Raw genomic sequence first — 16,147 nt, forward strand, 5'->3', positions numbered from 1 at the left:
CTGTGTATTAATTCTTGATAGTACTCAAAGAACATTGTGTTATTTCCGAGAATTAGCGGAGCTAAGGTGCCTGCATTGATGATTGGGATCAGGATTCATTTGCATCACTTTAAGAAGAAATATTTTAGCCTGTGGGCATTGCAAAGATCTGCTTTTTGAATAGAATTCCTTTTCATTACCTTTAAGCAAAAATCATAAAAGCAAGCTAAGTTTATTTATGTACATTAAAGTGTATATCTGTAACATGATCTAAATTTGTTCATGATCGCAAAAGGGTTAAGTGAATTTAATTTTTCAGATGCTTTTGATAGATAACATACACCGTGTTTCAAAAAGAATATACGTATTACAAAGTGTTACTTTGTCCAAACTATCAATCACTGTGCCTCGGCTCGGCTATTGCCGAAACGAATACATAATCTAGTTTATATTAATAGCGGCTAGATGTCAGTTGTCTTCTGTTTTGTGTTGCAACCATCACATGTTTAAAATGACTACTTTGCAGCAGAAATTATTTTGTATTCTCGAGTTTGTGAAGTGCAATTCTGTGATTATAATGCAAAGATGTTTTAAGTTGAGGTACCAAAATGATCATCCGAATGTGTGGAACATTTGCAGATAGTATCAACAGTTTGTAAATACAGGATGTGTATGTAAAGGAAAGAATCCTGGCTTCTCTCGTGTTCCCAATGAAAATGTTGCTAGAATTCAAACTGCTTTCCAACGTAGTCCTTCAAAATCAACTCAACGTGCCAGTCTGGAGTTACAGCTGCCTACAACAACACTTTGGCATGTTTTGAGACGTCGGTTTGGTTATGAAGCCGCACAAGTTACATTTGTTACAGGCTCTGTGTCCTGATGACAAACACAAACATGTGGCATTTTGTAAACGAGATTATTGATGCTATTGACAGTAACACTTTTGCACAATGCATTGTATTCAGTGATGAAGCGACTTTTCATATTAGTGGTCATGTAAATAAACACAATGTTCCAATTTGGGGCCTACAGAACCCACATGTAGCCATTAAACCTGTACAAAATTCGACCAATATCAATGTGTTTTGTGCGATATCCCGATCATCTGTTTACGGCCATTCTTCTTTGATGGAAGCACGGTTAACGGTCGGTAGTATCTCGCTATGTTACAAAACTGGTTTTTTCCGAGTTGCACGAAGACAATTCATTTTTCAACACATCTTACCATAATACGTTCCTGAATAAAATATCGCCAGTCACACAATGTCTCTGAACACAAGTGCCATGATTTTGCTATATCACATGTCTTTCTGAGATCTAAATTTTCAAAAGTAACGATAAAAGCTTCCTCCAAAGTTAACTTACCACAATCCAAATCTTAAACACTGCTGACAGCCACATACTAGCAACCATTTGACTGCAAATCCATACAAGAACTATCAGAAACGCCCTTCTTCGTCTGAGTTCTCATAGCAGATCCGCATTTCAGACTCTGTTTTAAAAGTCCCCTAGAAATTCCAAAAATACACTTCAATCCTCATAAACACATCCGTGAACAAAAGACTCGTTAACAACTCGTTCAACAAGATGGGGCACCCCCCTCACTGGTGTCGCCAAGTGCATGATTATCTGAATGAAACTCTACCAAACCGTTGGATTGGTCGTCAAGGAGCTGGCGACTTAGCATGTCTTAGCTGGCCTCCATGGTTAACGGATTTGACAACTTGTGACTTCTTCATGTGGGGTTTCATTAAAGACAACGTTTATGCACCGTCACTTCCACAGAACCTGGAAGAGGTGAAGAACTGGATCCGTACTGTCATAACATCAGTGATAATGGACGTGCTTGCGCGAGTATAGAAGAATTTGAGTATTGATGTGACATTGTTCGTGTCGCTGATGGAGGACATATTGAACATCTGTAATCTGAACTTGAGAGGTTTGTACATATGTGTGTAAAGTTTCATATTCGTATGTCATACAGTTTAATCAATATATGCATTCGAAATACATATATTCTTTTTGAAATGTGCTATATATATCACCTCTCATGACAAGAATGAGTTGCAACTACACATTTTATGTAGAGCTGCTTACTTATCTAATATAAAATAAGGTGCCTAAAAGTGTCTCGAAGCATTTCAGTCTGAAAGTGTACCAAAGCATATACTGTTAGCCATTCCATATGTGTATGCATCACAAGAAGTTCAAATGCTTCTTCATTTTCCTTATGAAATTTATGAAAGAAGCAATCTGGAAGAGCATTTAATTTTAATAATATTAACAGCATTTCAATGGTGTTTTTGGCATAGTATAGGCATAATTTCAAAACGTTTAGTTATTTTGAAAGTTGATGGTGAATGACACTATATATGTAAAATACCTCAGGGAAAACACTGTATATCTGCTTGCCATAGGTGGAACACTCATAATACAGATCATTATATTCCTTAATGGAATAGTATTTTCTTTGAAAACAGTGAAAGCTTCTTTAAAAATTGTTTCATATTCTTATGACTTTTATCAAAAAGCATTTCTTTGGAAAACTGCATTGAAATGCATTATGGCAATATATTTAAAAAAAACTATATAGACACTAAACTATATAGACAGTAGATGTTCCAGTGGAACTGAAGTAATGCCAAAGAAGTTTTTAATGTATTCATTTAAGTCAAATTGCAGTAAATCTTGAATGTAAACATTGGCAATTGAAACAGCTGTTTTCTTCCTCATTCTCAACTGTTGTACAATTTTTCAAAGAAGTTATACATATGTGTGTTGAAACAATCATTCATTAATAAGCAAAATGTAAATATAGTAATGGTAGTTATAAATGACATTTCAAAATTAGAAGAATATTATTTAAAATCATGTTGTTTATAATAATCAAACTCATATGGCCTCATTAAAATACAGCTATAACATGCTATTTAATTCTCATAAACCTTCTAAAAGTTGATTCCCTAGATAATCATACAGTTCTTGATCAAGAACTTCTTTTGTTTGAGGTTTTAAAAATAATCAAAACTTTATATTTTAAAGGGAAAATAATGTTATATGTAATAACTATAGCATGTACAAAACCTCTTTAGGATATATTTCTATAAACGAGGCGGTACTCACCAAATATGTAACCCTGTTCATAAATAACTGTTTTGTGCCATGTTTAATGTGTGGAATACTAAGGCTGTTCATACATTAAACATTATATATATTACATAGACTGTTCACAACAAAAAGAGACTTGATCTCACCTGTTAAGAGGGAGAATTCATTTCACCACATAAGAGAGATGTTGAGCCAAATTCCATTGTTATAGAGCAAACACCTTTAGACCCAGTTTATGTAAAGTAAGATCCTGAGTTTGTCTGACACTGATGTGGGTGTAGCCATGTCTCTTCTTGTTGCGGACAGATGCGATATATTACTATTGTTATAAGTTCATTTTTTCCTTTGAAACATTACATGTTATCAGATTTGCTGCCATCTAATTAGATTTCATGCCAAATTTTATGTTTAGCATCTTGTTAACAAAATAGTACCATTTTTAGCTTTATTCACACTACTTTTTATATTTTTAAAAAGGAACTACTCTTATATGTGCCCTCAAGGTTGCCAAAATTTTGGGTGAGAAACTCCATGCCACCATGTTACTACAGTCAAAAGTCGTTAATTCGGACACCCATAATCCGGAATGATCTATAATCCAGACCTCAAAGCTAAAATCTTTCTGTGCATGCGCATAGGCGTATTACGCATGCACGCAAGACATTTACGACTGCGCATATGTGTCTGCGCAAGCGCAGAATACGTTTTTGTGTGCGCGTTTAATGTATAACGGACGGTATAAGCTAAAATTATCTAATTATCTATTTCAGTTAATGTTGCAGATTGCGTTCTTCCTTAATCTTCTAATTGGATACGGCTTATTACTTTTTGCAGACTGTAAGAGCAATTTTATAAAAGTAAGCTTAAACTTTCCATTATGTCAAATTAAATTATGTCAAATAGAATTTCCGATGCTGGAGCTCCCAAAGGATCTAGAAAACAAAAGTATGTTTCGATGGCCATCGAACAAAAAATTAATTGCTACAAAAAATGGATAAAGGCATTCCTTTTTTATCTAACCGTTCCGAAATCTGTTTATCAATTTCACGCTGCTCTGGGGGGGGGACGGCACGCCGCACAATGAACTGGAAGTTGATCTGTCAGCACTATCGTTATCTTCAGGGCAGATGTTTTTATTTTATTCGGCTTATAATTCCTTACTAAATGTAGTACTTAATCTCGATGTACTACGTCTTTGATAGGATTTAAATCAAATTCCTCGTCATTATAAATATCACGAATACAAATCAAATAGTTTTCTGGTTGCAATTTTCTAATTTCGGCTATGCGTAAGGTATGCTTTACGCATGCGCGTGTTGAAAGAAATGTTTAATAAAGTAAACAAATAAATATTAGGCTTCTTTTTTTGTAAATTTTCATATCCTTTAGATCATAATTGCTCATTATTTTATAAATTACGGTTTCATATTTTTAATTTTATAATTTCTGCATGCCATCTTACCAGATTTAAACTGATGATCTATAATCCGGAATTGCCGAAGTCCCGATGAGTCTGGATTAAAGACTTTTGACTGTACCTAAATTTTTTGTCTACATTTCGAATTTTAAGCCTGAAATGTCTCCAAAAACCACATTTTTAAGTCACAATTTCAGCTAAAAATCCGAAACAAAAACAAAAAATTTAGTTAGCAAAAATGTAAAGTTTCTAACCAAAAATATTTGACAAGAATCTATGTACACAGCGATATATTTTAACTTGAAAAAACATCTACAAATTGCACATTCTAGGCAGCGAAGGAATCTACGAACTACTCACACCTTGATTCCTAGTACAATGAACATACCATTCTACAAAATAAAAACAGTAAAATAAAATGCACTTACCATAATACTGTCCTGAATAAAATATCGCCAGTCACACTACGTCTGAAGAAAAGTGCCACGATTTTGCTATATCACATGTCTTTCGGAGATTCAAAATTTCGAAAGTAACGAAAAAAACATCCTCCAAAATTAACTTACTACACCAAAACCACAATCCAAATCTTAAACTCCACTGACAGCCACATACTTCACCAGAAACCATTTGACTGCAAATTTACACAAGAACTATCAGAAACGCCCTTCTTTGTGTGAGTTCTCATAGCAGCTTCGCATTTCAGACTCCGTTTTAAAAGTCCAACAGAAATTCCAAAAATACACTTCCTCGTACATCCACAGAAATTCCAAAAATACACAATCCTCATATACACACACGTGAACAAAAAACTCATTAACAACTCCAACATCATACCTTTTAATTCTAAATTTACTTTCCACACAATCTAAAATACGCAATTGAAATATTGCCACCACATCTATCATTGCAACATAGGCCATTTCAAAACACGCACAACGCGAACCAACAAATAATTAAATGACTCCAGCAAAAGATTTTTCAATGTCAACAGGGTTGCCATACAATACGCAATCATGCCAAAAAGCAATGCAGAACACATATTGCTACATTTGGTGATATTAGGGCGCATATAAGAGTAGAGCCTTTTAAAATTTTGATTTAGTTTGAAATTAATTATTGTTTCACTAACTGTATTTATTTAACAATTTGAGTATAGAAATCAGTCTAGCCATAGATGGCATTAAGAAACTAGAAATTGGTAGTCAGTGTAGCCATAAGTGGCATGAACAATATAAATTGAATGATGATGTGTAAGAATCTGGCAGTTAAAAGCTTGATTTTGACACAGAAAAAAAAGATAGAAAGAAATGAATACAGTCAAAAGTCTTTAATCCGGACTCGTCGGGACTTCTGCGATTCCGGATTATCAGTTTTTCCGGATTATAGATCATCAGTTTAAATCTGCTAAGATGGCATGCAGAAATTATAAAATTAAAAATATGAAACCATAATTTATGAAATAAAGAGCAATTATGATCTTAAGGGTATCAAAATTTACAAAAAAAAAAGCTTAATATTTATTTGTTTACTTTATTAAACATTTCTTTCAACGTGCTCATGCGTAAAGCATACATTCCGCATAGTCGAAATTAGAAAATTGCAACCAGAAAACTATTTGATGTGTATTCGTGATATTTATAATGACGAGGAATTTGATTTAAATCTATCAAAGACGGAGTACATCGAGATGAAATACTACATTTAGTAAGGAATTATAAGCCGAATAAAATAAAAACATCTGCCCTGAAGATAAGGATAGTGCTGACAGATCAACTTCCAGTTCACTGCTCGCCGCCCCCCCTTCCACAGAGCAGCGTGAAATTGATAAACAGATTTCGGAATGATTAGAGAAACAAAGCATATGCCAGAGGTGGGGAACCTTTTTACCATTAGAGGCCACATTTAAATTAGGCAGCAATAAGAGAGGCCGCATAAGCTGATTGACCTAAGAAAGTGACTTTTGTGAAATTATTATAGTTTTTCTATAGATTTAACAATTTATTGCATTATATAGAAAAAATAAAATATAATACTAGAAAATTTTAAATATAATATACATATAAAATAATATAAAAATATAAAAAATACAATAAAAAATATTTTTTTATTCACTAAGTTAGTGAGTTATTTGGCTTTGTTTTTTGTTTGACAGTAATTGTATATTTGGATCAAGCTTCATAACACACAGCTTTAATTGATCCTCTAAATGTGCATCTGTAATTTGCATTCTTAAATTTGTTTTTATTTTTGACATGAGAGAAAATGTTGTCTCGCAACAGTAGGTACTTCCGAAGCAGGAAAGTAAACGGTGAGCATGTTCTCGAAGGCATGGATATTCAACAGCATTTTTCCAGATTTCTATGGGATCCTTTTTAGCGTTAAAAAGGGATTTGATGATACTATCTTCCCCTAAATCAATTAACTCCATTTGTAGTTCTGCAGGAGCCTCGGATATATCTATTAAATGTCGTTCAAATGCCAGTTTCATAGCAGGAGTGCGCTTGTCAAAATCAGAAAATCTATTAGTATACTCTTCTATTAAACAATCCAAGACACCTACATATTCATCGAATATTTTATTTTCACAGTTCTGCTCATTTAACATTTTAGCTAGCTCCGGGAAATGTTGTGTAGATGTTTCCGATCGACAAAGCAATGTTTTGAAAAATGATAATTTTTTTCTAAACGCTTGGATCTTTTGCCTGATTTCATAAATATACCTCGTTTCACCTTGCAGGCAAATATTTAAATTGTTTTGTTTTGTCATCATATTAGACAAAAATGCAAGGTTTCTGAGAAATACTTCATCTGATAGATCACATTGTTTTCCTTTTTCTTTATAAAAGTTTAAAATTTGTCGTCGTAAAGACAAAACTTTTATCAAAACCTGACCTGTTGATAGCCAGCGAACCTTGCAGTAGTATGGCAGGTCAACACTATACGTTTCCTCATCTAAAGAGAGCATCTGCCGAAATTCACGATGACGCATTCTATTTACGCGAATATAGTTGACAATGGCAATGGTTCTATCCAGAGTGTCTTGCAAAATGGTAGATTTTGCGCAAAGATTTTGCTGATGCAAAATGCAGTGAAATGATATCAATTTTTTCAAGTTTAAAGTTTTCCTTTTTTAACAAAGCAACGAATCCTTTTTTGCCTCTCATGGAAGGTGCGCCATCGGTGCAGACACTGACTAAATTACTGACATTCAATTGTAATTTATTACATACTTCTTTGAAGTTTTCGAAAATATCGGCTCCGCGAGTTCTTCCAGTTAGTGTACCCCACACAAGTAGTTCTTCGTAACATCGAAAATCTTTAATTATAGCACGAATAAAATATAAAACTTGTGCCGAATCTGCTTTATCAGTGCTTTCATCTAAAGCAATTGAAAAATAAACATCTTCATTTTGTATAATTGCATGAAGTTGCTCTGTTACATTTTGCGCTAATTCGTGCTGTCGATCTGTTACAGTTCTCCTTGAAAGAGGTAATTGTTTGTATTTGTCGACATTTCTTGGATCTAACATACTCACTGCTTCAACAATACATTCTTTAATTATTTCAATGTCACTAAATGGTTTGCCCCTTTTTCCAAGTATATGTGCTATTTTATACGTAACAGCAATTGCAGCGGAATTTTGATTTACAAAGGCACTAAAAGATGCCTGCTGATGATGCTTCTCATTTTTCAACTTTTGAAGTGCAGCTTTTCGTGATTCACCTTCTAAAGCGAAATATTTATGTTCTTTATGAGTCAAATAGTGTTTATTTGCATTCGCTTTTTTTAAAGTATTTAAAACTGTATTGCACAACAAACACATCATTTTATCTTTCTCAGCAGTAAAGAAAAAATCTAACTCCCATTCTACATTAAATGTTCTGTTTTCATCACCTAATTTTCTTCTCTTACTATTTGACATGATGGATAAAAAACCGAATATCAAATAATATCTTTAACAAAGTGTGTACTTTCTAGAAATACAATAAAACCGTGTACCTGTTATAAGCACACACTGTTAACTACAGTTACCTGAAGATCGCAACAGGGAAGCGTTGAGAGATGCGAGTCAGAGAAGCCAAAGCAAGTTGTGACACTCAAATGGGAGATCTGAAACCGAGTTTTGTTTACTTCTTAGACAAGGTAGTTGGCGCTGCTAGCTGTGGGCCAGAGCCTCGCTCATGCGTGTTAAGAGTCTGTTTCAGACTAGTATTCTGACGTCATGTTACAATGTGACTGTCTTTGGCGGGATTTTTCGCGCAACTGTCATGGCGTTGATGTACAATAGTTGTTTGAAACGAGCTCTACCATTTTGTAGTAGGTGGCAAAGGGCCGCACAAGAACCTCGCGGAGGCCGCAGGTTCCCCACCTATGGCATATGCCTTTATCCATTTTTTTGCAGTAATTCCACTTTTTGTTTGATGGACATCGAAACATGCTTTCGCTTTGTAGATCCTTTGGCCTATAAACTCTGAAAATTGTGCTGTGGGCAAGGATCTGAATTGTAAATATAGGGAGAAAAGTAAACGAATTAATTTATATCGCTTAAATAATGCACAAGCAGTGGGTTGGGGGTTACATGTTTATGGTAACATGGTCACAGATGGCATAGTAGAGTTTCATTGTTTTCTAGAAGTCAGACTTAGGAACCATGAAATGTATGATAAAGAAGATAAAGTCATAACTAAAAATAGGGAAAAGACTTTTGTTAGTATTATTAGTGTGTTATTAAAATTCATATAAGTAAAACAAATTATCGGTATTTTTTAATGTTTTATTATAACCTTGTTTAATTAATATATAATTTTTTTAAAAATGCAATTTCAATTCCAGAGAAAAATAAAGAACTGTTGTCTCAATTAAAAGCAGCTAATGGAAATCTTGAAATGATCCAACAAGAATATAGTGACTATAAGCAGAAAGCTCAAAGAATTTTACAAGTATTTTTTTTTTTTTTTTTTTTTGTTCTCTTGTTGTGATTGATTTCTGTCTTGAAATGTAATTTTTATTTCTTACAGAGTATTATTTTTAATTTCTTGTGAAGATTAATTTTTAAATCCTACTAATATATTTTTATATAATATAGTTAATATAGATATTTAGTTAGTCAAAAGCTTAATATTCTACAAACATAAAAATTATTTTAACTTCAAATGTAATAAACTTTTTTAAATTCTGAATATAATATTAATTAAATTTTAATACTAATCACAATCTATAATGAAGAATTTTATACCGAGTTTATTATATTAAATTAAAGGGTTAAATTTTTAATTTGAATTCCTCCGATTTACATTTAAACTGTCAGAAAACTACCGCTTTATGCCTGTATAATTTTTAGTAATTTTGTTATGTTTCATTGTGTGTGTCATTTTATGGTGTGATAATTGTATTTTAATGTTACTTATTTATTTTGAATTATTATTGTCATAAAACTGTAAGTAAGCTCATTACATTTTTTCATTGTGATTTTTGGGGTTATTTATATATTTCTTAAAAGTTTAAAAATTGCTTAAAGTGCAGAAAAGCCATCATAGTATGGAGAACAATATTTCATAACATTTTGAATCATTTCAAAATTGAAAATGTGAGTTCCTTTCATAAAATGCTACTTTAAAAAAAATTATATTTATTTAATGTTACTGACTTGTAACTATCTTGTTAATGTTACTGTCTGTAAGCAAAGGTTTTTTTTTTTTTTTTTTTTTTTTTTTTTTTCGGGGGGGGGTGTGTGTCTGTGTGTGTGTGTGTTTAGTAAAGTGGACTGAATTGTTTAGTTATGTACTATATCTCATTTAGAAAATATTCTTTATGATAAGATAAATAAATGTGTTGAACTCTTAAGTTGTTATAAAATTAATAAATTTAAACCTTAATATGTGAAGTATTTTTCAGTCTAAAGAAAAACTGATTTCAAGTATAAAAGAAGGGCATCTTGAACTAAACAATATTGAGAAGAATGAAGCATCTTCTGCCTTATTAAATGCTGAAATTGAAAGCATAAAACAAGAAAGGGATTTTTTTAGAGAAGAACTAAGACGAGCAAATGAATTACTTGAAACATACCGATCTGAGATTCAAGAAATGGAGAAAATATCACAAAATGATTTGGCCTCTGCTCAAGAGCAATGTCGAATATTAAAGGAACAGCTTGAAATGGAAAAAATGCAAAATGAAGAGATGCATTTATTAAATAACCAGCTCAAGGAAGTAAGTTGTTTTTATTACTTTAAGCTTAAAATAATTGAGTTTTCTTAATTTACAGTTTTTGGATGTACATTTTCTTTAGAAAGTAAAATAAATTGAAGAAATATACTTAAGCAGAAATAGATTGGGTAAGAATGGTCTGTATACCTATTTCATAGGTTTACAGATTCATATTCTAATATGTAACATATGAACAGATATGCTTATCACTAAGTAATTTTTGTTTTTTAGTCTAAAAAGCACATCTCGAAACTGCCTTTGCATCAAAATACTTAAATGCATTGTATCACTTTTCAAGTTGTTGCCGCCAAATATTATCACCCTGTGTTATGTTTAAAGAAATTAAATAATGAAGAATCAGCATGAATTCATTTATGTTTCTTGCATAATGAAAAAACAACTAAACCTAGAGGCATCCAGTTTTGGATAATGTAGTCCTCCATCCGAATACGGACACCTGGAAGCCGAATTTAGAATTTCGAATTTCTTTTGTTGTCTATTTCATATTTTGTACAACTCAAAAAAAAAAAAAAAATTGATTAACAAACTCAACAACGTCAAAACAAACAGTGGCAACACTGCATGGAATAAAACATTTTTATCTCCAGCTTGCAAAATTATCTAATGGAAATTCTAAAGATAAGCTGTTTTTTAATATTTTGGGATTTTGCCGTTGAATCAAATTTTATCAGATGTAAGCACCAAGAATGTAATATTTGATGACTAAAGTAAACACACAAAATGCTAATAATAAAAAGACAAAAAAAATTTGTAAAATCATATTAGTTAGAAAACTGAGCATTGTTATGAAAAGACTTGAGGAGGGGAACAGAAAATTGTATGCCTACACTTAATGCTGCATTGGGAATTCTAAATGTATACTGCTATGCTGCATTTAAAATTTTTGTAGTTTTACTGTTGAATTGTGTATGGTGTAAAATGCGAAGAAGATGCTTAATAATAAATCCAAAAAGACTAAAAAAAAAAAAGTTTAGTTAGAGTGAGTGTAGCAGCAGACTGGTGGACTGCAAGCCCAGTGAGAGCATTAAAATCTTAACAAACCCTTTTGGGTGACTGTTAAAATCTGAAACTTTTCAATTTCAACCCCACTTTCATTTGCTTTTCAGGCAGATGGTGATTTTATGGATTTTTTTTTTTTTTTTTTTTTTTTTTTTTTTTTTTTTCTTTTTATTAACAGTGGGGTTGTGAAAAACGAAGTTAATTAGTGATGTTGTTAAATTTACCTTCTAGGATAACATTTGATTAAGCATTTCACATTATTTGCTAGCTTTTTTGTAAATTTAATTAAACTGTGTGATTTTAGTGTTTATGCTATGAAATCAAAAGATACAGTGGAGGATTTAAAATATATCTTTGATTTTGTACATGCAGTCCTATTATAAAAAGTTTATTTAAAGCTCTTTTATAAAATAAAAGGGAAAATGTTGAGTTTTGGGGGGAGAGGGAAGGGGAGCTATACAATTAATCATGTGGAATTTTTAAACTTCAAAAGTACTATTAATTGAATTGTTCTGAATTATTGAGTGGCTTAAAAAAAGTAAATTGTAGAAAAAATTTTAAAACTTGAAAAGTTTTCTAAGAGGACATTTAATATTACTAATGATACTTTTCTTTTTTTCCTCATAATAAATTAAACAACATATATGGGAAGGAAGTTTTATTGAAAAATATCACAAATTAGTTGTGCACTTTCAAATAGATTATTTGCACCCCTGTCGAAAAGTTTTGAAATCATTGCCAACTTCGGAGAGCATTCGTAAAATCATTGGCAACTAATTTTTTGCCTAGCTTATTTGCAAAAGGCAACAGCCATTTTCAAAATGGCAGTGCACTACGAATTCCATACAAGGGCATTCAATTGTAAGTAATAAAATTGTAAGTAATAAAAAATAATAATTCAATTGTAATAAAATTGTAAGAGCAAGAAACATTGGTAATAAAACATCTTTTAAGAAAAATTCTTCATTTTTGTACTGTTGTGCTCTCTATCTACACTGCCAGCTGTTTTCATGTAAAAAAACATCAGGGAATTGCTCGTATTTAACATCATACAATTTCGGCATTATGCTCTGAATGAAATAGCCATATGCTACGTGCATACCTGGGTTGCCACATAAATGCTTTTTGGCGACATTGTGAGTTACCATATAACTAATTTGGCAACTTCTTGCTCTGCCCCATGAGTACTTATTTGTGACTTTTTATTGTGGGTGCAGAGAAATCAGAAAGGGTCATTAATTCTGCAAAAAAAATTTAATAAAAGTATCACATTCTATATAAGGAATCGTTTGAAATCTTGCAATAGGAGGAAAATGAAAATACTGTGTCTTTGAAAAAATCCTTTTTCATTCATTTTTAAGTACAGCTATCTACTTCTTTGCTTAAACATCTGTCTGTGTATTTTTAATTAAATATTTTTTGGGTCCAGAAAGTAACTTTTATGGTGAATATGTGATTATCTTATAGAACAGCAGAATTGTGGTTAATATGTGTTGTATTATATCTATTGCTACACTTGAGGTATTAAAATTTGGTTTATTGATGGCTGTGCTGCTTATAAGTTCATGAAATAAAGTTCACTCCCTATTTTATAACATTTCTGCAGTTGCTATGGAAATGTACATTGTTTGTGTTTCAAGTACTGTGCATTGACATAAAAATGAATATTTCACATGCCTCGAGCTGCCAAGTTTGCTCTTCATTTTGGATCAACATTGATGCAATCAGCTTTCCTACATAAATACATTTATATTAATTACTAATATATATATACAAATAACTTCATCATGTGTGATGAAATTGTATCTTTTTTTTTTTTTTTTTTTTTTTTTTTTTTTTTTAATTGTGCTGGGCACATAAAATTAATTAAAATTAATTTGGGAGATTGTAAACAAAAGCAAACTCTTATTGAAGTCAATATCATCATGCTAATATTATGTTCATGCGCATAACTTTTTATTTGTGTGACTATAAATAAAAATATTTCAGGTTTTATTGATTAAAATCTGACTTCAAAATTCTGAAATGTTATTTAGTTTCATATGAGTAATGTTTTTAGCTAAGCAATGATATTATTATATTTAATTGCACATTATTTTTTTTTCCTTTAAAATATAACTTTGTAATGATATGACGTTGATATATCAAAATCCCTTCTCTACATCTACAGGAAATGCAATTTTTGAGAGAAGATTTGACAAGAGCAAAAAGTAATTTCCATAGTAGGTTACAAGATAGAGAAATCGAAATTGAGAAACTTAGAAGACAGGTAAGTATTTAAAATACAAAATAGGTGTCAAAACTCTTGCACTAATAATAAAATCTTTTTAATCTTTTTTTTTAAATTTAATTTAAAGAAAGTAATCTGAAGGTGTAGTTATTTGTTATTAGTACTTTACATTACTTCAATGTATCATAAATCATTGTGATCCCTTTCAGATAAAAAAATAGAATTACACCTATCCCTCGATTTACACGGTACTCATTTTACAGGTTTAAAAATTAACAGATTTCAAAAACTTGGTAAAAATGTATATTCGGCTGCATATATGTAAATATATATATTTGAAGACAATTTTTAATCTCATTCCTTTGGTAACGCTGGTGGCAACAACAAGGATGGGGATTCTACGTGTTGTAAATGGGGAATCCTCCTAGTATGTATATGTATTTCACAATAGTAAAGCTTTTTTGGTTCATGTGAACTAGTGCAATATCAGTATTTTAGTAGCAAAGCTTACATAATTTTTGTCTACATATTTGAATGTTTACTGGTTAAGTTTTCAACATTTATATTTTTTGTGGCATTTTTATAATTTACGTAAATTTTTTAAGCTTTTATAATGCCAAAAGATTTGAAAATAATATCAAAGAAAAGAAAAGTTATTTCTTTAGAAACAAAAATTAAAATATTAGATTGTCTACCTAATAGAGAAAGAATAACAGATGTTGCTAAATTTTACTCCAGGAATGAAGCCACAAGAAAGACAATTAAAAAAAAAAAAAAGTGATGACTCTATTAGAAAAAGTGTAGCAGCTGGAACTTGCAGCAGTAAGAACACAATTTCATGTGTAAGAGATGATACAATGAAAAATATGGAAAAGACATAGTGATATGGATACAAGACCAAAATCAAAAATGGATCCAGTTGATACTAATGCAATTACAAATGAAGCTTTCAAGTTTATAAAGCACTTAAGAATCGGGCACTGTCAACTTCATCAGATGAAAAAAAAGGTATCTCTTTCCGCATGTTATGGTTGGTTTGAGAGATTTAAACAAAGACATTCTTTGCATAATCTAAGATTGAAAGGAGAAAGTGCATCTGCTGATTCGTATGCAGCACAACAGTACCTAGCAAAATCTGCTCAAATCATTGCTGCCAATTCCTATACTTCTGATCACATCATTAGTGGCGACGAGTCCAGATTATTCTGGAAAATTGCCTGAGAGAACCTGTTTAGCTAAAGCTTGCAAATCAGCTAGTGGTCATAAGGTAAGGAAAAGTCGTATAACAATTCTTTTCTGTTGCAATGCTTCAGGCGATTATATAATGAAAGCATTGGTTATTAACAAATCATAAACAAGGAATAAACACAAATAACCTTCCCGTTTATTGGGTTGCTTGTAAAAAAGCATGGGTCGCTGCCATAGCTTTCAATGAATGGTTTCATAATATGTTTGTCCCAGATGTCAAAAATTATTTAAGTAAAAAGGGATTGCCTTTTAAGGCTCTTTTATCAATTGATAATGTACCTGGTCATCCTCAAGATTTACAACACGAAAATGTAGACGTTGTCTTTTTACCAAAGAATGCAAATTCCTTATTACAGCCATTAGATCAAGGAATAATTTTGACTTTTAAGGCATTGTATATCAAACAAACCTTCAGGTGTATTTTAGAGCAAATGGAGAATGATGAATCTCTTACTCTTATGGATGTTTGGAAGAAATTTACAATCTTAAATTGTGATAAGCATATTGGACTGTCTAATACTCAGATTAAACAATCAACGCTCAACGCATGCTGGAAAGCAGTATGGCCAGATGCTGTTAAAGATTGAGAATGATAGATTACCATTAGAGCATGAATATTCTCAGATCACTAATCAGCGTAGGAGTTTGGGAAGAAAATTAGGTAATCATTTTTTACAATCTAACATAAATGTTGAATGAGCTCTCCGATTCCAATGAGAGCTTAGTAATCAATATGAGAAAAAATCAATATGAGGAAGTTGAGAAAGATTTGAGAAAAAAAACCTAGGCAATTGTTAACTACGGATTTCACTCAAAGTCTTGTCAATCTGAGATCTTCCCATTCGTCAACCATTGAAACAGAATCTTATCAAGAATGCTCAAGTGATGAAAGTGATATCATACCAATCAAGAAGAAACACTAATAGTTTATGAA

At 31.7% G+C, this 16,147-nt stretch overlaps 1 protein-coding gene across 7 annotated transcripts in view; it reads left to right on the forward strand.

The window, feature by feature from the left end:
- LOC118183735 (golgin subfamily A member 5-like) overlaps positions 1 to 16,147 on the forward strand; it is a 96,488-nt gene that overhangs the window by 58,561 nt on the left and 21,780 nt on the right. For all 7 annotated transcript variants that reach the window (XR_015039664.1, XR_004757285.2, XR_015039665.1 and 4 more), the window contains 3 exons: positions 9,342 to 9,448; positions 10,404 to 10,718; positions 13,906 to 14,004. Coding sequence is in view for 4 of the 7 variants with exons in the window: in XM_035353331.2 (XP_035209222.1) it covers positions 9,342 to 9,448; positions 10,404 to 10,718; positions 13,906 to 14,004 (521 nt within the window). In the remaining 3 variants the exon portion in view is untranslated. The remainder of the gene's footprint in view (positions 1 to 9,341; positions 9,449 to 10,403; positions 10,719 to 13,905; positions 14,005 to 16,147) is intronic.

The sequence above is a fragment of the Stegodyphus dumicola genome, chromosome 2 (genome assembly GCF_044657685.1).
Source record: "Stegodyphus dumicola isolate Sdum_Otavi_A_Nest chromosome 2, ASM4465768v1".
NCBI classification, from domain to species: Eukaryota; Metazoa; Arthropoda; class Arachnida; order Araneae; family Eresidae; genus Stegodyphus; species Stegodyphus dumicola.